The 25,720-nt window shown below is 40.4% G+C and overlaps 2 protein-coding genes across 3 annotated transcripts in view; both read right to left on the minus strand.

The window, feature by feature from the left end:
- Positions 1 to 77: 77 nt before the first annotated feature.
- ipcef1 (interaction protein for cytohesin exchange factors 1) lies at positions 78 to 8,562 on the minus strand. 2 transcript variants are annotated; one of them, XM_053336125.1, is made up of 11 exons: positions 8,538 to 8,562; positions 6,697 to 6,750; positions 6,135 to 6,174; positions 5,434 to 5,603; positions 4,228 to 4,301; positions 3,954 to 4,025; positions 3,776 to 3,840; positions 3,000 to 3,124; positions 2,496 to 2,835; positions 1,731 to 1,921; positions 78 to 1,565 (listed from the first exon to the last, which is right to left on the minus strand). In XM_053336125.1, the coding sequence occupies exons 2-11, from the start codon at positions 6,718 to 6,720 to the stop codon at positions 1,341 to 1,343; spliced, it is 1,326 nt and encodes a 441-aa protein (XP_053192100.1). In that variant the 5' UTR covers positions 6,721 to 6,750; positions 8,538 to 8,562; the 3' UTR covers positions 78 to 1,340. The 2 variants fall into 2 exon arrangements, with proteins under 2 accessions (XP_053192100.1, XP_053192101.1); XM_053336126.1 differs by lacking the exon at positions 8,538 to 8,562 and adding an exon at positions 7,576 to 7,663.
- Positions 8,563 to 15,752: 7,190 nt separating this feature from the next.
- The window catches only part of LOC128375715 (connector enhancer of kinase suppressor of ras 3-like), a 31,865-nt gene continuing 21,897 nt past the window's right edge, over positions 15,753 to 25,720 (minus strand). The window contains exons 5-13 of the mRNA XM_053336123.1: positions 21,475 to 21,516; positions 20,378 to 20,497; positions 20,114 to 20,173; positions 19,335 to 19,403; positions 19,080 to 19,226; positions 17,628 to 17,752; positions 17,197 to 17,384; positions 17,022 to 17,108; positions 15,753 to 16,247 (exon numbers count right to left, since the gene is read on the minus strand). Coding sequence (XP_053192098.1) covers positions 15,958 to 16,247; positions 17,022 to 17,108; positions 17,197 to 17,384; positions 17,628 to 17,752; positions 19,080 to 19,226; positions 19,335 to 19,403; positions 20,114 to 20,173; positions 20,378 to 20,497; positions 21,475 to 21,516 — 1,128 coding nt within the window. The 3' untranslated portion in view covers positions 15,753 to 15,957. The remainder of the gene's footprint in view (positions 16,248 to 17,021; positions 17,109 to 17,196; positions 17,385 to 17,627; positions 17,753 to 19,079; positions 19,227 to 19,334; positions 19,404 to 20,113; positions 20,174 to 20,377; positions 20,498 to 21,474; positions 21,517 to 25,720) is intronic.

Raw genomic sequence — 25,720 nt, forward strand, 5'->3', positions numbered from 1 at the left:
TGTTTACAAACAAGCACACTGACTTTCCAACCACAATTTTTACATCTCACATTCATATACAACTATTTACATAGTTAATGTTTTAACAAGCACAACGTTGTTTAGAAAAAAAACAAAAAACAAAAGAAAAACACATCTTTGTGCCTGTAGCTTGTTTGGGCCCTGCCAGTCAGTGGCCTCTGCTTGGCCTGAGCTTCTTAAACTTGTAGCTCTCTGTCACATAATGCCCGATTTCTGTAGGTGGATGCCCTTGATCATCTGTTGATGTGTAACTACAGTGTTTGGGTCTGCGGGGCTTCTTGGTAAAATTCAGGGGGACTTAAGGAACAATATCCAAGTTTCTTTTCCTGAGAATTGTCCATTATACATCCTGTGCTTCTACATCCTGCCTTAGTTCCAATGTACTGTGTAAACCATTTAAGTCTATATTAGTTAGTGATTAAGTATTTATTTCTATTGCTGACTATGGTACGTTGTTTGTTACTGTCGATGTTTATACTAAAAAAAACTGCACATCATTTTGCATTTGGGTTGGAATTCATTTGAAAATTGTTTTTGAGAAGAAAACAGCCTTTCATACTCAAAATGAGGTGATAACTTGATATAGTAGAACAGTTTTCAAAATGGCCATATCAAAATGTCTTACACTGCAGTAAAAATGATTTGTAATGTTACTTCAACCCATCAAAAACCTTCTTTTACTTTTAAGAAGAAAGTCTGACATGATTTATGATGCACATTTACTCTGTTAATGTAAGCTGCAGTTTTCATTCAGGAAAAGTCTGCATGATAAATATGACCATGTCATTCCTTGCCTGAACAATACACACCAATGACTCACAACAGATGCTGTAAAACATGTGTAACAGAAGGTGATGGTGCATGGCACCAATAAGACATTCAAAACAGGTAAAAACTTGTTCTCTAATGATCAAATAAAAACATAAAACATACTGTAAAAAGAAGTGTTTCCATGCAAAAAAAGTTACACACATACTCCACCATTCTGAATATTAAAACAAATTATACACAAGCTCACAGAATTACAACATAAAACAGTCATTTGCAAAATGTGCTAATCTTACAAATCAAACCGTAAAAGTAATACTAAGACACATTTCACATTTTAATGTGACCTGTCAATCATATGTCTGCACTGATTCCATTTAGGAATTAAAAAAAACTCTTCTTCATAGATCCATTTACTTGTTGAATAGCACTTTATGTCCACTAATATGGCACAGTAGTTGCAATAAAAGTTGACAGCAGTGTTTGTGTGTATTTAAAGTTTGAATGTGAAGTTTGAATGTGAACACAGTAAAATCATTCACAAGGAGTCTTTATAAACTGGTCTCGACCACTGGAGCAGCAATGACTGATGCTGCAGGTTTTGTAGCCTCTGATGCTGCAGGTTTTGTGGCCTCTGATGCCACCTGCTGGCCACTTTTGACACAGATCTCGTGCACCAAGGGCACATTGGCCTCCTTCCATTCTCTGAACTTGAGTGAGGTAAGCCCCGGGTCCGACAGCACCTGCTCTATTGCCTGCAGGTCAGCCTCTTTTGACTGGGTGAGAAAGGCAAAGAGCAAAAAAAAAAGAGGGAGGGAGGGGCATATTAAACAATGACACAAAATGCTTTTTTTTGCTGTGAATTTGTACTACAGAATAGAAATCCTTGTTTTTAAATGAAGGTAGTGAAAAAGAGACTTCATAAAAACAGAAAAAAGTACCTTCAATGTGCTGTTGAGTGTCCTGATATGGTGCAGCTTATCATTGACAGTCTGGTTTTTACAGCGTTTTACAAAGGAGGCCCTGAATTCCCTTTTTGTGGATGGTTTACGGTCTCCTATTGGTGAGAGGCTGGCCTCTTTCAGATGGATATACAGCTTCTCCATCTCATCTGAGCTGTTCCCGTGATACCCTGCAATAAGGTATATTGTATTATCACCACATGCGTTCTTCCTTAAGGTTTTACAAAGATTGCACTGCACACTGCAGGTCTGAAAGGTTCTCAAATCATAAAAAGAGACACAGACTAATGTCTTTCTTCAAAATATTACTGAAAAAATTCAATTAATCAATGACAGAAAGTGAATCAACAACAATGTTGATAACCTACTTATATTTAAGCTCCCTATATTTGAGGATTTGACAGTTCACATTGGCTTCTAGGAACTCACAATTGGCAAATTAGTCTAAACAATTAATGAATTGATTGAAAAAATAAAAATGAACTCGAAATAGTCTTAAGTTCTGTATTTCGGAGCCCTGTTTTTGTGAGATGTGACAAACAGGAAATCTTGACTTGCATGTTTTCTTTCAACTGGAAATGCTACAGACTACAGACATCTTTACTCAAAGTGAAACTGTGCTCAAACTTGAACTAACTCACTTAGTTTACCGAATGCAATCCCAAAAGTTGAATGATACAACAGTCAGTTTGTAAACATGAAGGTTCCTTAAAACTCAACTAATTGGGTAAAATGAAGTCTCACCTTCATCTTCAGCACCTGAAACATTCCTCTGTGCCTCCCCCTCCGCAGCTGGGCTTTCTTCATTAGACCCCATTTCTTGAGAGTCCTGGGGAGCTGAGATTGCCAACACCTCCTCTTCCACCTCCTCTGGCGGAGGTTGATGTGTGTGTACCTGGACTGAGCACACCACTGCTGTTTCCCCGGTGGGAGGAGATGCCTGGGAGACCAGATCCAACCAAGACTGCCGGTGCTTGGTGAGCGAGGAGGCCGAGCTCTGCGACGTCATTGTACTGACAGGCGAAGATAGTGAGCCATTAGCTTCACTGGGGACTGTGGAGGAGTATGGTGGAGGAAGGGTGCCCTGAAAGACAAAAACTTCAGTCAGGTGCAATATTGTGGTAATTCCAGCTAGACGGAAAGTAACACATTAACATAATCATTTAGTACCTACAATATTCAGAGAAAGGCAGCCTCCTACATAGTTGTAACCAATGTTGACTCATTGTAACCAGGAACATGACTGACCTGATGGGTGCTACCAGGTGGACCAGATGCAACCACGGAGCCCTGCAGGGTCTGTTCAGAGTAGGGCGGAGGTGGGATCTCTGTGCTTTCAGCTTCTTCATGGTCGCTGGCTTCACTATAACACTCTGAACATACATGTATAAAAAGTCAAAATTCATGACACATACAGAATCCAACTTTGGCTCTTAAATAACCCAAAAAAAATCAGAAATGTTGTTAAGTGATACATGTTTTTAGATCAAATGTATTGATGTTTATGTTACATTCACTTGTATATGATGCTCCAGGCTGGAAAAATTCATAAAATCTTTTCTAAAATGAGTGAACAACGTTCCAAAAGCATTTAGGTCAAGCTAAAAGCAAGGTGACATCTTGGAAGCAGAAGTTTTTCTTTCAATAAAAGTGACAGGTAGCCAGAATATGCTGTCATGGGTGCTAATAACTTAATTTGTGTGGCACCTTTCATACAAAATAATGCAGCTTTATAACAAAATAATTTACATGCACCAAGTGCTTCACATAGAAAAAAGACAAGAAATGAACATTAAAACACCAAAGTGTGTAAAAGATGGAAAATAGAACCCACTTGATGATATTAATTACCATAAGATGATATCAAGAGTAGAAGGAATACATAGAATGTGTACTTCAGTGGTGGTAATTTGAGACTCAATATGTGAAAACTTGCCATATGTACACAAACTATAAATCAGCACCTAGGTCTCTGAAGCCATAAGCAAACAGACCCTCCCTTTTCCCAACGGACATAAACTCACCGGCTGCAGTGTTTCGTTCTGCCGGCTCATACTGAATGGAGGCCAGCCCAAGCTTATTCAACCATCTGAAAAAAAGGGAAATATTCAACTCAACATTTCTAACCACATAAGGTGTTTCCAAAAACACCCTGAGAGAAATACTGTATATACACCGACTGTTGTGTTTCATGTGACTTACAAGTTCATCTCCTCATGGCTCTCAGCAGCAAAATAAAACATCATGACTTGTGGGTGGCAGGCTTTGAATGCACTGGATAAGGAAAAATAAATGGAGAGCAGTTATGACGGGATTGCAGCAGTTCCTATCATTGAGCATGGCAACACTTTCTATGTCATTAAAGTCATATATAGACAGATTTAGGTACCTATTTAATTGAAACCACTGGGTGGCTTATACAAGCTATCTGATTGAGATAAACCAGAAACAGTGTATATAATAATTATGAGCTTACTGTTTCTTCTTGCACTCTATGGCTCTGTCGATCATGAAGTTGGTGAGGTCAATGTAGCCCTCTGCTTTTTCCGCCTGCAACAAAGCAAGATTGAACAACAGTGAGCGTTAAAATGATTTCAAACCACTTCCTGACAACGACACCTGCCTTTTCATTGCAGCTGGCTACTTCTTCTATTTTCTCCAGCCATGTTATGGTGACACACAGTAAATACTGGGTAAACTCACTGAATTCATATTGCCAGTAAATCAAACATGTCAGTCAGTTACGTATGTGTGTATAAAGAGCTATTAGTGACACAATCAGATACAGGAAACAGAGTTACACTGCTTAGCGGTTCCTGCAATGACAGGCTGGCAGGGAGACAGCTGTGGCAGAATCAAGTATGAGTCATTGACAAGCTTGCAGCCCCTGGTGCCTCATACCGCATCTGCGTCTCAAGTGTAAAATGTGTTTTTAAAAAAAATTACATTGCATTTAGTCATTGCTTTCTCAGGAAGTACTACAACTTGAATTATATAAGGAGTGAATGAAAGGAAGTGGTCTAAAAACGTTTTGTCTTTTTGCTGAATGTGGCACGCGAATCACTGCAGCACTTCAAAAGAGATTTTATATGTATGTATTTGTGCCACATTCAGCAAAAAAGACAACATGTTTTTAGCCTACTTACTTTCATTGCAATTACTTTTTCCAACAGTAAGTATAACAGCAAGCTACATCAATCACTCAACAGAAGGGAGTTATGACACAGAGAAACCTGTCTCAGTCAGTTTCTATGAATGGGTCAACAAGCATTTACTTTTGTCTCTATTTCTCACCATTACATTCAATTCTTACATTAGATCTCATCACACATACTGTTTTTTAAAATTATTCAATGTTTGGTTTGTTTAGCCTCATTGTAATATACTTTGTAGTAACTTGTTTATATTCCTACATGCAATATGGTTTGTATAACGTGCTAATACTAGGAAAGCAGATTTGAATGTGAGATGGTATGACAGAGAGAGAGAGAGAGAGAGAGTGGGGGATATGAAACAGAAACTTCAATTTATATGGTATTCATTTTGTGTAATTATGGGTTTGAAGAACTGCAGCAGGATTCTCTGAAATGTGATGGCTTGTGACAACCATCACACATGCCCCAAACGCTGGTTGAACATGTGTATGTCATAAGTGAATCTCCTGATGAAAACTGATACTCACCAGCTGGTTTGCGTACCAGTAGAGTGAAGTCTTCTTCAGCGCGAACCAGTACTTCTTCCATTTGATCCCCAAGAAGCCTTTACTCTCTTTCTTCCTGTACAGCCAGCCCTGGTGGTCTGGCTGACCCAGCTCTTTGACCGAGACTCGTCTTCTACTCATCGTGCCATTGCCTGTGCGCAAAGAACGTGTACATTTAATGCACTGAGACTTAACCCCCCCATGTCCACAGAGAAGCGAAGGCACAGAAAAGACAAGTGCAGCATTAGTGCATTAGAGGAAACAAGAAGTCAGTCAAGTTGCACAGTCAAAAAAACCTGTGAAAGCCAAAAGACTTCCATTTTGAGTCTAAATAGGTCGATACAATTAAAAACCAAATCAACCCTAAAAATAACACTGAGAAAACCTGCACAGCATCCAAGAACTGTTTTGCCCCATGCTACATTCTGCCTACCTGTTCTTGTTATGAATCAGCCAGCAATAAAATATCAACATGAAAAATCTGAACTTTGCTTCTCTGAAGAATCCAAGACACTGCTGCGAGGAGCTAAAACTGAAGTGAAGTGAAGTGAAAGTAACTAAGCATTGTCTAAAAGCTCTCTGTACACACTAATTGTGCTGCCACTTGACACACGCCCACAGTGGGTCCAAATTACAGTTGAGTGCTTACACAGTGACAAAGTGATCAAAGGGTGACAACTTACCTCCTCGACTCTTCTTCTTGGATTTGTGTCGGAGGGAGACCTTTGGATGACAGAGTGGAGGAGAACGTGAGGTCAGAGAGGCAGAGGCAGGAGGAGAGAGGAGCACAATAACAATCTTAGACCCCACAGCTGAGAAGAAGAGGCTGTCTGGAACATCCTGTTTCTAGCACCAAGTGTCACATGCATTTTCTCCCTGCTGTTCTATTTCTACACACACACAGACACACACACACACACACACGTACGCAACCCCTCTCCAACATCCTCATCTGTGACTTGCTTTTCTGTCTTGTGCTTTGTCTCTCTTTGTTCTTTGGTTTCTTTTGCTCTCAACTCTTTTTACTTCCTCGTGACAAAACAAATAACTTAACTAAATGGTAGCCAGCAATCCATCTGGTTGTATGTAAACCCTGCCTGATACTATAAATGTTTGGCGTTGTCAACATAAAATAGGAGAAGCAGAAGTAACACGATCACTAAAACGAGAGCTGGGGAAGAGCTTCTGGTTAATTAGTAGAAAGCAGAAAGTCATGGTAAAACACACACAAAAATGAGAACTTACAGGGTTGTAGTCATCAGCAGCCATAGAAGGGGGCACAGATATGGGGAACGCAGCCTGTTGAAGGAAACAAAAGGACACAACTTATCGAGATGCGTGTGGGTTGACAATATTACACCCCACAGAAACATGGGCAGAAAATGAGTAATCTCTTCATTTCAGCGTGGCAAGAGGAAGTGACGTCATGGACAGATACCAAAGAATTTGTTTGTCAAGGTGTCTCTTTTTGCAGAGTGGACCAAAGCAATTTGAAAGTGAGCCAAAAATAAGAATTTGTCCTATGAAGTCACAAAAAATAATATTAGTTACTGCTCATGAACAGACTTACAGTTCTAGTGTCACAAAGCTTACTGTCAGCAGTTTCATTCCGCATAAGACACAAAGTCTGAAAGGCTCACAATACAACATAACACCTCAAAAAATTGTTGCTTTTTTTCAAGCAAAGGCAAGCTCCAAGTGAAACATTTTCTACAGTTCATCAACATAAATGAACAGTGATGTGAAAGATATTGAGAAATTCTAGCTGCCATTGTTGACCAACTTCCTCAGAATTAGTTCCTTATTCTCGAAGTGACAAAGCTGCCTGAGAAAGATAGACAGATTAGACAACAAACACACAATACAAAACATGTACTTGACACAATTAAAAAGCCGTTTGGGCTACAATAAAGCAAAGATCTGGTCACGATTTCACAAGATTGAGAATCTTAATTACCTATTAGAAAAAAACTGCCTTGAGGTCAGAGAGTGTGAAAGCGCAGGTGGCGGTGGGTTTCAGGGTCCCCTGTAATCCAGCTGCAGTTCACATTCACTCACCGACCACAACCTCAACCTACAAACATCCCCAGCAAGAGCAATAAAAGAAGCGAAGCAGACCCCTACCTCGTAGTCTAAAACTTTTGATTCACTTTGAGCGCAATCACCTAAAGTATCAGTGTCCTTTGTGACTCCGAAGTCGCTCACAATGACAGCAAAGCATCTGAAACAACTGTTATCTAACCCAAAACTGTGTGCGCGTGTGTGTCTGTGTGCGCGTGTGTGTGTGTGTTGCACAACACACATGCATCATATCTCATTTTCCGGCTGTTTGAGTTAACTGGCTTACAGTGGGAGCAATGATGATCACCACATAAACCACAGTACATGCTTGACAATGAGTGTGTGACAGCTTAGTAAGAGCAACTTCCTGTAATCTTTTTCGCAATGTAAAAGGTTGAATGTAATTTTAGTTCTCAGATCCACCATGAACAAATGAATAAGCTGATGCTGAAGTCATGATTTAAACACATTCTGTGATTGTAGTGAGCAGTAACAAGAGATGAATGAATCTATATTGTCCTGGTTTCAGTCACTTCAGCTGAGTGGCAGCTCAATCTGCCAACCACATACCACACATACCAATTATCTGCTTCTGTTTCCCCCCTTTTTTAACATCTTCAAAGACACAATCAGTGTAACTCTATAACATAACAATGTTGTTGTCAATGGTACATTTTGGGCCTAATAACGGCTTCATATAAAACGTGAAATAAGGCTTGAAGTCTATTTAAATCAGCAGACAAAGAAATACCACTGCACACAGCAAAAATCACAAGTAACCATCAATGTGTTTCACAACCTTACACTTTTTACAAACCTAAAACACATTTACACAACATATTTCTACAAAATACCAATACTATAATTTAAAGAGTCACATTTTGAATCAATGTCTTCTTTTCTAACCCTTATAAATATACTGCAATCTGGCCAGACTTCATGACAAAAGACAGCAAGTCCAAACTGTAAACTGTGGAGAAGTTAATTGGTTTCAGACAACTTTAATTATTAAATAAATACTATACCTGCCACCACAACCTCAATAAAAGCAGTTTAGTCCGAAACCTCTGCTCAAAGTCTGACCAAACTTTGGCGAACATGTCGCACAAAGAGACAAAGAGGATCTGCTTGTTTCAGGTAAATTCAGGACCTTTAGGGGCGTTACCTCTCACTTTAAATACATTCACACTGAAGTGACGCCATATGTCGTTAAATGCATTTGAGGACATTAGTGAATTGAAAAGAAAAAAACCCACTTTACTTCACTAAATTCAGCCGAAATGGACGGTTTCTCTCGCGATACCGCAGATACCATGTATGCACCACTGGGTGTCGCTGCGTATCAGCATTATAAGCCAACATTCACGACTAGGCTACAGTTAAAAGATTCAGGTAGGACATGTGGTAGGGTTTTCACTTTTTTTTACTGTGTTTGTTTAAATGACATACGATACTACTTGATATAGCAAATATCATAAAGGTTTACAATTATTGTCTACAACCTCTATTATTGTCCTCAAATACATGTGCCATTCACAGAGTAACTTCCACAAAGCAACATGCAAAGACTGCCAGCACCAGTGTTACAAAGCAGTTTATTTCTATTCTTGTTCTGTGACAAGTTCACAAAATACACTGATGTTTGCCAAAAAGAAGGAGATACATGAGTGTTTCATGTTACAGAGTCCCCTCGTGGCTCTGGGAGGCCGTGGCCTGACTATCAACACCCTTCACTGTCTTGGTGGGGAGCTGGGTTTGTAGCCATAACATCCCTGCTCAAGCTGTATCTGTGCAGAGGCTTGGATATTCTGACCTTAGTCCGTCTGTGCCGGGATGGCAGTAAACCAGCAGACGCATTCCTGAGTCCTGCGTTATTATAGTCTCCATTTCATTTCTACTTAAATAGACAGGGGCCTTTCCTTTCTTCCACTTGCTATTATTCTGCGGCAAGTGTGATTTGAAGTGACTATGAAGACCCCTTCCCTTCCCTTTATATCTCCCACATTCTCACACTGTAGCTTCCTCTTTGCCTCCCATTTGTGACCCTACATTTCTCATCCATATCAAGTAACTTCCTTGTGTTACCTCTAACACCCCCCAATGCAACCCCAGAAGCTTTAACCTTTAACATTTCAATTAAATGTGTTGAATTAAACTGTTTAAATACAATTCAAACTTCTCTTATTTCTTTCATGAGGGGGGAAACAAAAACCTCAGCACGCCACTTTTGGGTGATTTAAAGGGGCATTTTGCTGAAGCTGTGTTTTGGTGGAAGTGAGGTAATCTGCCTGCGACTCATGTCAAAGGCCTGAAGGATTCACAGGAATGCACATTGGTCACACCATTGTAGCACTCAATCTCCCATCACGATCCATGCTGAGAATTGTCACGGCACTTAGCTAATGCCCCCCCCCCCCCCACCCAGAAACAGAGTGTATGTGTATGTGTGAGGAAGAGAAATGAGAGAAGGGGCAAACAGAGTGGCTATTATTCAACAGGGGAATCTCTCACTGTGTAAGGGGGGAAGGGTACAGGGCTGGAAATGATATCAGATTTGTGGTTGCTCAGTTTGGTGTCCCCCTGCAAGCTCTTGCCCAGTTGTCCTGGCACTAACTCCAGGTTAGATCTAATTGCATGGGCTTACTTAGTCATTATAGTCTTTAAATGCTGAGTAGAATAACAGCTAATGAGGATTTGGTATGAAATTAATCTTTTGTGTGCAGCAGATGTATATGTTGATGGAATCTGCAGGTAAACACACAAATAATTAAAAGAGCCAACGACAAGAACAAAAGCAGTAAAGTCCTGCATTCATCTCTGTATTCCCACTCCTATCCTATATAAAGGCTGACAGCAGGGTCAAGGTTTCCTTGTTTGGTTCAACAACAAGTCACCACTGAACTATAAATCTGTACAAATGTGATTTGCTCACATGCCACTAGTGACTATGTGCCTTATCCATCTGACCGCCATGGAGGTGCATGAGTGGTATGTGCCACTGAGGGACTGACAGTAACTCATGGTACTGTGGTATATTGTCTGTATGTGGTGATTCCCTGTGGTGCCCCTGTGGTCATTCCATGTCCACATCTGCCACAGCCAATAGATGCTAAATCAATTTCCACTAGTAGCACATTCTGAGAGGAACAAGGCTGAGTCTCCTCTCAGCCACGCTAGTGGTTTTATGAGACCGTACTTAGATGCTACATCCTTACAATGACAATGCTCACAGTACGAACATTTTTAGTAGGTATGACTGTTACCACTTTCTCAGTCTTTGTTTAGTTAGCATGCTAACACTTTCTAATTAACACTAAACACAAAGTAAACTGGGGCTAATTGGAATGTCAAGAGTTTTCTAGGTGTTTGATCATAAACTGAAATTGTAGGCAAATAAAAATGTTGACTTCACCGTTATTAAAACGTATTAGTTTACATGATATGAATGCCAAAATGACCACTCAAACCCCAAATGTTGGTGGCATTAGGAAAATTCAAGGGATCATCAACGTCATTAGGATTTGTTCTCTGGGAAGCATAACTGTCTGTACTGTATTGACTGAATACCAGCAGTAGATGTTGAGACATTTCAGCAGATAAGGAAAAGTGAAAAGGATCATGAAAGTCTTTAGGATTTCTTCTTAGGCACCATGGAAATATGTGCTAAAGTTAATGGAAATCAATCCAATAGTTGTTTAGATATTTCACTCAAAAGCAAAAAAGTGAGGGGATCACAAAAGCTTGTAAGCTTCATCCTCTGGGGATCATGGGTGTTTCATGGCAATCAGTCCAATAGTTGAGATATTTCAGTTTGGGCTACAGTATGACAGACCGACATTGCTATCCCTAAAGCCACACTGCTAGCATGGCTAAAAAGGAAGTTTCATAGTGTTGATTCACACTGCTCAGAAGCCTAATCCTTCACATGACTAGCATGATTTGCATCCTGCATATTTGTATACTGGTGGTTTGTTTGTGATAAAGAGAAAGTGTCTATGTACAGTATGTTGTCTTATCTGTGTGTAAAATGTAATGGCTATGTAGTTGACATTCTCAGTTACACTTCCTCCTGCCACGACTGAGGCTGGTAGCATTCTTCACATTGCGCTGCGGACTCATTCACTCCCACAGATGCTCTCACATACTTTATGACAACATACACAGCATTTTAGTTAGTGAAACTTATGGTGTTTAGACAAACTGACACAAAATACTTACTGCTTGAGAAAAGGACCAGGATCGTATACGTGGCTGGTTATACCTGTAAGAACAAAGAAGATGGGAGGATTTACCAGACGCTTGAGAGCACTGCAATGGCTTTTCAGTAAAGTTGTCTTGTCTAAAGAAGCTTTAGCTAACCGTCATACTTAAGATCAGACGTAAGTGTCTCAATGAAAATTTCCAACACATACTTATTGCTCCCCAGCTTATTCGTAACCACTCATTATCTTTATCTATGCTCCAATCCAGCTCACTTTGATTTGGCCTGAACAAAACAGATCCCACGGAGACTGTTTAAGGGTTGGCATTTGATGGATGTGCCAGTGGTTCTGATAATACATTTGGCAACCAGCCACAGCAACATGGGTCGACAAGAAGCGTATTCCCAATGCTGAAAATATTCAATTTACCTCAGCAGGGCCTCACCCTGCAATTTCAGGGTATGAAATTGTCTCTGATTCGTTTTTCCTGTCTTTTTGATTGCTGACATTTTTTTTGGTCTCCTCCTCCTGTCATCCATAAATTTTCCACGTCTTTGTCTCCTTCAATTTACTAGTTTGCTGAGGAGATACTGATGATTTGGAGGTGTGTTCCAACTCCAAATGCGTCTGCTCTCCCCTTCCACTCAAATGGCCCCCCATTTATAACCAAATTGATGGTTTTGATAAGTGACACGGAAATGAAATTGATGCACCGTCACATTTTATGCTTTGTCATTTCTATGGATTAACATGGCCAAATTAAGATGACACTTGATTAAATCCAGTGTCAATCAATTTCTACTGCCTGCATCAATGTCACATGTTCATAAACCCCCACCAACGATGAGTCAACTGCTTATCTGCAAGATTTACTATAGCGTCTATCTATAAATTCTAAATGTGATTAATGTGTTTTGATTGAGCGTGCAACAAACCGGATGTGATGCGTTTATGTGCAGCTCTTAGAATAGAACTGCTGTGGAGGGCGGGGGCATTGTGCAAGGATGATTAGTCATCGATTACAGTGTTAATGTGGGGAGTCACACTTCCTCAGGCCCTGCATCCAAGACCAGAGGAGACACAGGGGCCACGGAGAGAGGAGATGGAGACACAGAAATGGCCCATTGTCGTCATATTTCGCAGTGGGATGGCAGTATTTATAGTTTGAAGTGTAGAAGAATCCGGATTTGTCATAATTGTGACATTTTTAAAGATTTTCTGGCACGGGAAGATGTCTAGGGGGTGGATGGCGAAGGAAGGACACATTGGTTTGTGGGACAAATTGGAATATTTTGGATACTGGAGGTCCTCAGAGACGATAGTGTCTCCAAAAACCAATAAAAATGTCTACACATTTAATAATAACTGCTGATCTAATTTAGCATTTAAAAGAGGGAAAGAACTATTTCTACTGCCACCAACTCTCAAACCAAGGAGAGCAAATAAAAATGCTGTGAGAAATATGTGTAGGAGGAGATCAGTTTAACCATGTTGTTGCATTTCTTACTTACCACCAGCACAAAATCAATGGAGTTCATAGATTACTCAATAAGCTGCCATTAAGCAATTGAAATGCTGCCACACTTGCTTCGTTGGTCTATTGTTTTTACTCTATGTATCTCACCATCTGTTTGTCTGTCTGTCTCTATGTCCCGTATGAATTCTAGCATGGTTGTCAATGGAAAACCTCTTATCATAAAACCAGCCCACCCACTGACTCTGCACCCTGCAGCTTGTTTTAAAAAGATTCCACGGCCTGCTGACTGTCACTCCCTTTAGGAAAATTAGACCCACCCTGCTCTTATGTTTCTCATCTGACCTATGGACTACATAATACTGTACGTGTGTGTGTGTGTGTGTGTGAGTGTGAGAGAAAGGGAAGTGGAGGGGGCACTCACCGGTTGAGGAAATCACTGCTAGAGTGCCAGTCAGGTCCCTGTGATACATAAAGATTCTTGTGTTAACGCATGATGGAGATGGTGGCAACGACTCATCATGAAGTCACTCTGAAGGTCTATAGTTGATCAGCTCTCATTTTGAGATGAATTTGGGTTGACGTCCGACAACCTTTTTGTAGTTATCGTGAATTTTAATTGTAGAACTGCAGAATTTTCTCTTGCGCAGATTTCATAGCATGTGGCTTTGGATCTCTCAATAACAAAAATGTCATAATAACATCAATTTATTCTTAATTCAGTGTTGTGGCAAAATGGCTTACTCCACCCAAGATGTGAAATTAAAGAAATAGCAAAACACACAGTCATCATATTTGTGATCAATTACCAAAAGTTTGTGATGATTAATCAAAAGGCAATAAATTATTCCACATGCGCAATTTACCAGTATTTCATCATTATCATTCTTTTGTAACCATTTGTGATGTGTGCAGGCATAACATGTTAGCGGTTAGCAAAACTTAGCAGTGGGTTAAACAGAGTGCAGGTAGTGTTTAGGCAGACCGCAGGTTTTCAGAAAGTGCAAATTAGTGAGGACCACAGGCGACTATAGCTTGGCAAGCATGGGCAGTGCAAGACAGAGAGAAGAAGTAATGTAGGGGAGATAAGAAAAGAGGCTCTTCTCAATAAGTAGATTCATGCACAAGAAGCATAGGCGAAAGAAACGGAGGTGAGAGTAGTGGATTGTTCTTAACAGCTGCTGTAGATCTTCAGTTCTCAGATGAAAGGTCCTTCCAGGGTGAATACTTCTCCAAAATCAATGAAAATGGCAAAAGCTGTCAGGCAAAGTAATCCTATCCTCACCTTTAAATGCTTAAAACGCATCATATGTGCATGAGTAAGATCCCCTGATGGGAAAACCTGCTTTGACCATATGGTTCCCCAAAGTTCATCAAAGAGGGAAGCAGTTACATAATCATCACCATCTGAGACACACAGAGAAAAGGTAACTAGACATTAGCTATCCTCTTTCACCACACGCTTACAAAACAGAAGTGGGGTTTAGCTCGAAAGGTCAAAGCAGGTTAAGAGAGCCAGTTGGCTCCACGACTAAAGCTGCCCTGACTGAGAGATTGTCATGATGAAAGATGTCATTGTGAGACAATTGAGAAAATAGCAAAAAGCAATATAAATTTTCTAATAAATAATATCATCCCACATGCTATAGTTACATGTTAAGCAGTAATTCCACAACCAATGGTAAAATAAAGACAATACAAAAGATCACTGAAATAAACTGCAATTTTTAATAAAATGCTATTCAAAACTTACAAAAGGCAGATAAAGCAACAACAGACACGTCTTCCCTGTATCTTTTAAATAATACTGTCATTCTGTCTCTTGTGATCAGTGGTATTTCCTTAGCATGAGCTAACAAGGCTATTTGACCTGTGTTTACTAAAAGATTGGTTCAAAACACTGGCTTTAAAAGACCAGTTATTACTGTCAACCAGCTGTATGTATAGGCCCTTTAGGTGGGTAATTGCAGAGTAAACTCAAACACAGGATATAAAAAGCTTAGACTGAGTAGAGTGCATAGCTTTAAAACCAGCACAAATACAGTATTTGCTTGTGACAAGATTAAAAACATCCTTTAACCAACCAATGCAGCATTGTCAAATGAAGAGACTATAAAAGTTTCTTTAGTTGTTTTTTTTCTTTTTTTTTTAACTTTAAGTATATGCATAGCTTACAAGAGGCAACCATTGGTAGAAGGTAATATATGCAACTGGTCACAAAAGTGTAATTTGAAAAAGAAAATTGTAACATGTATGGTAAAAGCACAATTGCACTAACAAAATATGCTGTTTGTTTCACTTAGTTTATTTTTTTATAACTTATTTATGCAAATAAAACCAAAAATAACATAACCGAAGTAAGATCAGGCAAGTTTAGTTTTCTGATAACTTAAATAATGGTACCATAAAGCATCACAACTGAAATATGACATAACTTAATATGTACAGAGGAGTCCGTAGACAGCCAAAGTGTCCTAAACCTGAACAAACTGTATCGTCTTGAGGCTGAGATGGGACTTGTAGTCAGAGACGGGGAGGGTTGTGGGCAGTGTTAAGGGGTGATGATGTAATGTAGCAAGTACTACAAAAGCAAGTTTGGTTGAGGAGTAGTAGTTGGTAGTAGTAGTAACACCAGGGAAACATGTAGATTGGGTAGAGAGGAGTGTGAGAAAGCCAAAAGCTGCCAAAAAACAGCTGGACGTTAAATATCAAAGGCACTGAGGAAGGACACAAGACAGGAACAGGAAGCCCCGGACAGGAAGCGCATCATCAGTGAGTCAATAGCTTAAGCCGCGTGATCCAACTGACCAGTAGTGAGCGTTCTGCCGTTGTGCGCTTGGAGACGGGGGCTACAGGGGCCTTTTTGATGTCCTCCTGGTAGGGGATGGTGGCACTGTTGTGGAGGTCTGAGTTGGAGTAGTAGCGGCTGCCCCGGATGTGGTCCACTCTGACGAGATGTCGCTCCCCTGCAGGCCTGTAGGGTGGGGACACTGAGGGGACCTCCTCGGCTATGGTGGGGATCCTCTCATTGCTCAGGTATCTGTACAGGAGGTCCTCACCTAAAGTACAGACAAGGAGGTGTCAGTTTATCAAAAGCAGTAGCATTCTTCTTTATTATGTAATAGATTGATGTAACTGGCAAGGAAGCACCTTTTTATTTATTGTAATTATATCTTTATTGGTGGAGGATATGTTACATTTTTTGTTCATATTGCCTAACCCCATATTGTTGTTAATATTATTTAATATACATGCTCATAACAGAAGTAAATGCTCAAATGCAATGTGTTGCTTCTTTTTCTATGCTTCACTTGTTGTCTGTATCTTTGTCACTCATATTGGTTTGAAACATGCATTTAGAAGATAATAGGTTCCCAATTACACACACAGACTTACCAAGCAAAAATGGATTCAAAGTTCAGCTAATATGAGGGTTCATCAGCCTGAGTTACATAAATCAAGTGGCTACCTTCCAAAGTTACAGTGCTCAGTACACAATTCCCTCTTTGTGCTTCCTGTGTGTGCTTTCTGATCTATAACAGATCTAAAAAGACTTAATTTATCTAACTCAGGCTGATGAGGCCTCATATTGGTTTTGGATGAACTTTGGAACGTTTTGCACAGAACAAGGAATGTGAATATTGTCTCCCATCGCTTACACTGAAAATGCTTTAAGAAGGGATTTCTTTGCAGCCAGTATAAGCAGAAGGAACAATTATAGTAACCGACACCTCTCAATGTACGAGTGTTGCTTGAAATCAAACCAGAGAAACTGGAACATATCCTTTAAAATATAACATGGAATACTGAAATGAAATACTGCTCATTTATACCTTTTCTGCCCTGTGTCCATGGCTTAGCATATGGATCTACCACTCCAACACAGGTATCTGCTGGCATGGAGAGGGGTCGGGGCTTACCTAGAAACAAGAGTTTAACCTTTAGGAATTTCATTATTTTAACAATTATGGCATGTATTCGTTTTCACCTGATAAAAAAGGTACTGACCACGGGAAGACTTGTGCTCCCTCATTCTAGGCTGTATCACATTGGCCTCGATGGGACAGCCGTAATTTAGCTTGTCATAATCTGCAATGGTGCAGCGTCTTCTGCTCTCCTGGTCCAGGTAGGAGTTGGGTGACTCAGAGCCTTTTGATCTTTTGTTAATGCTGGAGAAGGAGTCTGTTCTCATCTCTCTGCATGGAGATACAGATACTTATTATTATTATTAGTTTTTACAGGGCAACATGTTGATCCAGAGTACAGTACAAATCAATATAATTATAATAGTATAATGATTAGGAATTACAAGGATGCATCTACATTTGACATAAAGTGCAGTAGAAGGAGGGGGTCCTTAACTTTAGGAGTTCAACTTGTTAAATCAAACTTAAAATAATAAAAAAAAAAGACTTGGCAGTTTAAATGGGGCATCTCACCGTGGGGTGTATGGCACAGGAGGAGGAGGGGGGATGTACAAGTCCAGGATTGCTGGTTTCTCTTTTTTGGTTGATCCGTTAGCTGAGCCGCAGGGAGACTGGGCTCTGATCAAGGAGGAGTTGTTCTGGAAAACACAGCACAATTAATTAGTCAATACCTCCCACTTCACACACATTACTTAATGTGTAAGTTTACTGTTATCATACTTAGGCTTCTCACAAATTAAGTCATTGCTTTCCATTTCTTCCCAAATTAAGACTAAATATGACTTGCTGGCAACTGGGAGGAGTCCACCAGATGTGGTGAGACATTTAAGTGCTTGTGTGTGTCTCCCTGAGCATAAATCTTCTTGTTAGAGGTATGGAAAGATTGTAAGTGAAGTCCAAAATAGCCTGTGAGACATGTACTTAAAACTGTACTCATTTACCACAGTTATGTTTCCCAACACTCAACAACACTGTGCCCTTGACTAAAATGTACGACTTGTATTCGCTGTCATTCTCATCAGACACTAAATGATATGTTTGATAATGCTGTACGGTAGATGCGATATATTAATGACAAACTAAACATCCGATCTGGGATCTCATGAATCATTCTGTCTTTCCTTCTCTAAATGGCTCCCATGTGTACAAATTATATAGTATTACAAAGCCACTGTCATTCATTCCTGAATCAGGGTGTGTGATGTGTCTCTGTTTTGACTATATCAAAGATAAACTGAGACGGCTAACTCTGATATCCTTGACTACTTGTTAAAACAAGATGCTGGTGGACATGTTGACATCGGTCACCTTTGTGTTGAGAGCTTCTTTGTTGTTGTGAGAACCCCACTCTTATCTGATATCGTCTCATCTTGCCTTCGCAGGCTTTACAATGGGCTATGTATGATTAGACAATGCTGGAGCTTGAGTTTTGGTAGTCTGCCTTTACAACAGGCGTATTATCTGCCTGTCTGTCAAAGGGGACTCTGGAGTGGAGATGTAGTTAAAAACTAAGCCAAGTCTAATTTGTCCATGAGGGAGAATAGCAAATTTGATTATAGTAATATAACCTTATTAGCACAGTATTTATCAATTAACCATTTGAGGCACTGACATTTGGGATGTTTTCTAAAGGGAAAAAAGTGTGGAGCCAAATAACAAATTAGTGTAAGTCTTACTGTTTTCTTTTGGGGCCATTTGCTTCTAATAAAGCAGATACAATCAAACTAGACTCCTGCACTACAGACCGGTTTTATTTCCAAGACTAAATGACAAAAAAATACAATGCTGTATACAACAGCCAGCAGCTCTTTCAGGGTGGCTCTGTGACACTTGTCTGAACTTGCTGTTTTGGAACCAACTCCCTAAAAAGCTGATAATTGGTTGACAATGACTAGACGAGGCTTTTGCTGATCTTCAGAGAAGAAAGAAGGAAGTGCTTGTGTGAGTGTGCATGAGTGTATGTACCTGAGGTACTGGGGGCTTCCAGCGCATGTTCTTGAGAGGGGCGGGGGTGAAACCAGTTGTGCCTGTGGGTCTCTTCTTAAGGAGTAGAACCACACCTTTAGGGTCCTCCCTCAGTTTGACAACCAGGTTTTTCAGCTGCCAGCCCACCTGGTATACAGGATGCAAACACACATAGAAACACGCTATTATTATTGTGGACTTCATGGACTTCATTTACCACTTTAAGAATGCAAACAAGTAAAATAAGAATCTCACCACTGTCTGTTGGTTAACTTGGATCACCTCATCACCAGCATGGATCTTCCTGGTCAGGTCTGCAGGTGACTACAGAACAAACATATACGGCACAGGTCAAAGCATGAAACTGAAGGCACCAGTATACTCAGACAGAAGTATTCGTTGGTGTGTTAATAATAATCCTTGTTTCTCCCTGCCTCCAATTTGGCTGTCAGAGAACAGCTATAACACTTTTACTTGACACCACTGATAAAACTTAGTAGAAATACAAGCTACTATATAGTGCTCCTCTTGTGTGATTACAACTGGTTCTGCTCTTTAATTTGCCAATCAAAGAGCAAAAAACTGTAAAGCAAACACATTCCGCGTGTATGAACATTAGTTGAATTGTTTTTCATGTTGCACAGATGTCAAACCAGATTAACTCGTCATCATTGGTGATGAGTCAGGTTCTGATTCACAATAAAGGGCTGGAGGCGTGAGGATCCGACCGTGACAGCAATGCCGGAGCATTAGTCAGTGAATGGCTCTCTCAGATTGGAGAAAGGTAGGACTTTTTTTGTGGAGGCTTTTCTGTGATATTTTGTGGGTTCTGGAGTGCAGAAACAAACAATTCCCTTAATGATCAGCAGTTCATAACTCCTTCAGATACTGAAACTTAGTGTGCCCTCAACATGGGAGGAGGAGTATGAGGAGGAGGAGAGTGAAGTGTTCTTTGAACAAATATTACCGTAGATGCTTTTACTTAAAAGTATGGTACCTGATGATAAAAACTGGCTTAATGTCATCATACTTACATGTTCTGTGGTCCCAGTGATCACATGTAACCCATCATAGGTCGACTTGATGTACATACCCTGGGGTGAAAGAAAACCACAAAGAACCCTTACTTATGTTTTCACTGGAATTATAATATTCCCAAAGGGAGAGAAATGTACGACAGACATGTGAGGGTCCCAATTTCACACTCATTGCAAGCATTCCTGGCCTGTGAACCCAAGGAGTGGGGAGCAAGTTTAGGGTTGAAAAATAGGAAACAATAATCTCCCGGCATTCCTTACCAGACCCTCTCCGGGTTTGATATTGGTCAGCTGGACTTCCTCCAAGCAGGCAGACTGGCTCATCAGGGGGTCTGAGGTGGTTCTCACGGTCTGATCGCAGATGCTGTTCAAAATCTTAGACTGTGAAGGAAAAGGCAAAAAATCAAAATGCGTCAATGAATAAATGAGAAGCACAAGACTAAACTTCTCTCTGTGGTTGTGAGTGGTCTGATGGTGCACCAGTGGAGGCTCTGGGTCTTACAGGGTGGAGCAAAGATGTTTACTGCTACACTTGTGACACAAAGACCTGGTCCTTCATCACTTTGGTTTAACTGTCTTACTCCCTGTGTGCATGCCTTTGTGTATATTACTGTAAGTGCAAGGTTTAATGGGACTAAAAGGGACCACTAGTGTGCTATTAACAGGATACTCCAGTCACATGCAACACTGAAATAAATCCAGTGCTCACGCTCCTCTTTTCTCCTTCATGTCTTGCTTTTTTTTTGGGGAGGGGGACAAAAACTCCAATTTGTCTTCATTAGTGGTGTCTTTTTCTGTGACTCTCTTGTCAGGCACATACATTTTATTTAGAACACATGGTATCCACTTTTTATTTAGAGCTGAGCTTATAGAAGAACTCAAAAGAGTCGTGTAGAGAATGAGTGGAAATTAGATTAAGCAAAAAAGAAAAGGGTGCAAAAGGTAAAAAAAAAAAAAAGGACAAGAGCGGGAGAATGCAAAAAACCTTTTGAACAAAGTGAGTGACAAAGAGAGGTTCAGCTCTAATATGGACTTCACTTGAGTTGTCTAAGAGAGAGAGACGGAGTGCTAGAGGAAGCTCAGTGTTTGCCCCAGGAGTCTGGTGAGTGTCAGCAACAGGAAAATGGATTGATGACCAGGGGCGTATTAGAGCCGCCTCCTCCACTGGCAATCCTTTAGAAACGTTTGCTCTATTCACTCAGAAAGCTGACCTTGCCATTGAGAGCATGTCACACAATCTCTGTGTAAAAAGACATTTACCCGAACGATCAAACAGACCATGTCCCCTTACATAGGGACCTCTGGGTCTCATTTAAGTTATCACATGAAACGAAGAGAACAGATATATGTGTACTTACAACTTCCAGGATCTTTTCTTCCATTTCGTAAACACTGCAGTCCTGTAACACAGAAGAACAGTAACAGATTAGGGTTGTGAGCAGTAACAACAGAGCAGAGTACACTGTATACAAAGTATACTGCCCTACAAAGACAAACTGCAGTAACTATGGTAACAATGAAACAAAAATAGCTTCAACATTTTTGACTGTCTAGCCAAATGTGTTATAAGTTAAAAAACAGGTAATGTGCTTATCAAATACGCATTTTTTTAGTCATTTTCACGGCTAACATTCCTGACCAATTATTTAACCTATGAGCCCAAGATACTGCCTTTATATGAACTCAAAGGTAATATACCTTAAAGATAGATATATAGGTAGTACAAAGGCAAAGTGCAGCAACTACAAACTGTCAGTCTGTAAACGAATGTCACTGTAATCTCTTGTCCTTTCTAGCTAGTTAGCACTAATATAGTGGTATCCAAACTACTATTACTAGTTGCTACAACTGGGTTAGCTGATATCACACAGAGGAAGTAAGCAGACTTTCCAGTGGAGAACAGATATATTCCCATCTATGGATTGTCCTGAAACTGGCTAGAATACGAGATTTACAGACACTGAAACCTCATTCATTAACAATTTGGACGGCTGTCGCAGACCACAGTAACTGCAGCTGAAGCAGAGCGTAGTAACTATGCTTACTGTGGTTTGCCTTGGATTTTGGTTGGATTTTGTAGCCACTGCAATTTTTTACGTTTTCCCTTAGACAAAGCAAGACTGAACTTGGACAATTTGTCACAAGATAAAATAGATATTTAAAAGTTCAATTTCAGTCCTAAATTTCAGTCCTCAATTTTAACCGAAATTTTAGTTGCTGCGGTTTGGCTTTGTAGAGGTTGAGTAAATACAATATAATCAACATTCCAGATATAGAACTGAGAAAAATGGAGAACTGCCACAAATAAACAGCTTTAAGATTCAAATTACATATCTGCTTAAATTCTGGGGTAACTGTAATTACATAATGTCCTGTTTGGTTCAGTTAACTATATTGTAAAGAAGATAACAAACAATGTTCAGATGACATGGTGGGAAACGAAGGGGTAAACATCTAATGATGTTCAGTAAACCTTCATACAGTGCAAACATTTGGGTTCATTGCTGGTTTCCACAGTTGGAAGATATAGTAAGTGGGTGGGATAGTAGAAGCAGGGGTCTGTGGAAGTCCAAGAAGGCACAGTAGCTGTGATTCTCGTTATTTTGGAGAAGGACCTGCTGACCAATTCTGCACAGTCAGCTGGGAAACTGACCACCCTCCCCTTTAAGTGCCCCAACACAGTGCTCATAGACTGCAGCTGGACTGGACACAGCTGAGGCAACAGCCTCCCCTGACAACTGTGTTGTTGGTGGTGAAAGGGGCCCGGGTTATGGAGTGGGTGTTTGCTGTGTGTGTGAGGGGGCCCTGTCTGTTTATAAAATTGGCTCTAAACTGGGATGCCCCAAGGGAACACATCCATCAAAACATAGGTAAAAAACTTCTGTCACAACTAGAGTACAAAGAATCAACTCTGACTAGTCTCTTATTTCTGGAGAGCCCTCTCAGGCCTTTGTTGATGCAGAATATAGGAAAACTAGTGATGTGGCCCTCATAGTATTAGGCATAGGCATGCATAGGCATGTGCCATGTACAAAGCCAGCTCTGTTTCTCTTTGTAAATCCATTGTGCAGACACTAAATGGGGGTCGAGCAAGTTTTTCCATATTTCTATAGCTTGTACATTCCACTGTGCTAAAGGCAGGCGGTAAATGCACTCGTCCTGACACACTGTTGGTTTATTTGCATTGAAAAGATTTGACCGGCTGTCTGTGGCCGCAAGCAATGGCTTCACATCAAAGCAGCGCTCATCCTATGCTCTGTAAACATGTTTAATACATTTAAGAACTGCTCAAATGATCTGTGTAACAAACGCGTGACTTTAACACATTTTTCCTTACTTTGGGAAAAAAATTAGCCAGTAAAAACACAAAGGGGTAAAAACCACAGTCATAATAGGTTTCACTTGACATATTGCTCCCAAAATCGTGTTTCCATGCAATATATTCTCTAAAGTTAGCCAAGAACTTATGGTGGTTACAGAAAGAATTTGGCAACACTTGCGTAAACATGTAACTGCATATTTCTCTCAGAGACTGCATCCATGTTTGGATGACTACACTGTTGACTAAGCCAGAGATGAGCTAAAAATACATATTTCAGTGTTTAGAAGCCTCGAAACAAAACAGTATCATTGTGTGCTGCAGACATAGCTTGGCACATAGTTTCATGGTACCATCAAATCATGTGAATGCAATATTGTAGGTAATCCTTCTAAGATCTGTTCATGAAATCCAAATTAATCCCATATCTTTATCAAAACCGAAGTCTCCCTTGCAGACAGAAGCCAGATCATAACTAAGCGCTGAGAGAGGCTGACTAACAATTCCCTGGGTGTACTGATCCTTCACGTTATGGACTTGATCCCACGGCCAGTGTGGATCAGATGACTCTCTATGTGCAGCTCTTTGGGCCTTTGATCTGCCACCAGAGCGGATTTGCATGGTCGAGCAATGAAGTGGCCGAGAGAGGGGTGCTGGCACGGTGCGGGAACCTGGACTGACTTTACGCCAGTGGGAAATAAAAGCTATGACTGCAAAACTTTAGACCTACCCTCCTAACTTCCTGTTATGGTATCACCATATGCGGTGTGTATTTGTTCAATTTTAGACTTTAGTCTGAATAATAGAATCTCAGTTTTTCTGCTAAAAATAGAGAGACAAAAATATCCATATCCGAGTCAACAACTGAGCAGTTTGAAGCATGGACAAAAGACACGGGCATCAATGAAAAATAGGTTCTTTGAAAGAGAATGACCTCCGTGCTGATAGGTCAGCCAAGATGGGTGATGCGTTCACAGTTTTATAGCCATGTCCCATTGTGTGTGTACACACAGGCTTCATTCAGGCAGAACACATAAATTGTGTGATCTGAAAAGCCCTAATTCTTGCCTGAAGTTCATGAACGAGCATGGCAAACCTCATGCCGTCCTCCCCAGTAATAAAATTAAACACTAAGGCAGTCTCCATTTTATTAACCAGAGGCTCATACACTGGTCAGCAGTTATTAAAAACATAGGGAGTCCAAATGGTCCAAACAAATGAAAAAGGAAGGCGAGACTCTTGCGAATTTGCTATGAAATGATGGTTGGAAATGAGTCTCCTCAATGTTTCTGTTGTCTAAAAACCAGTTAAGAACCAAATAGTGCTACTCCTCTGGTTGTTAGTGGAAACTAATCACTAAAGTCTTACAAGACTCTTTCAACACCTACCAGGAATTTATTCTGTACCATAACTTCTCTACTTCTCTACACTATATGGCAGTGTGGGAAATGTATACCCCCCACTTTTCCTGCATGACCATGACCGAGACATCCACAGTAAATCACTAGAGGCGCTGAAATCCCAGACACTGGTGGGGGAAATAAGCACTCTGGGAAAGGAATTTATTTTGATGCAATAACCCCCCAAAAAAATGACACCTGCAGTCTCAGCAACCGCTTTCACTAGCAATGTAAAACAAGTTGCTTATTGAACTATGCTTAAGACAATAGCTTTTGGGAGAAAAAAAACTTTACAGAAAAATGAATTACTTTGATAGTGATGAAAAAAGCCTTTTCTTTAAGATGAATGTCTGACCAACCACGACAGCTCGTGTGAAACTGACAAAAGTAGACATGAACTGTATCATGATGCAATGCTAGAGCAATCCTCTGCGGAAAGTTGGAAATATATTGGATGTATGCTGATGCTCTGCTTTCACGGTTAGCTATCTATCCGGCAGTCAGATGGACCAGCTCCTCAATCCCTGCATTAAACCTACACGCAGGAAATGCTTTCAGACAGTTTGGTCTCCCATTGCGAGCATCTTGGAGAAGCAAAACAGGAACCACATGGCTGAGGGAGTATACGGCAGCCTGGGGAATGTTGGCAGGCACCTTTTAAAAAGAGCTCCAGTGGGTTTTATGAAACTGGAAACACAAAAGCAATGTTCACCATTAAACGTCCCCGCACTAAGGGGTCTCCTCATTAGCCAGCATGAGGAAGAAAGATCCGAAGGAAAACATCAGCATTTGCAGTAATGTGTTCAGACTGCTGGCTTCAGGCTTATGTCATGGCTGCCAAACCACATTTCCCATAACTCTCCTCTCCTACACTTTATCCTGCAT

Source organism: Scomber japonicus, chromosome 16, assembly GCF_027409825.1.
Source record: "Scomber japonicus isolate fScoJap1 chromosome 16, fScoJap1.pri, whole genome shotgun sequence".
Taxonomy (NCBI): Eukaryota; Metazoa; Chordata; class Actinopteri; order Scombriformes; family Scombridae; genus Scomber; species Scomber japonicus.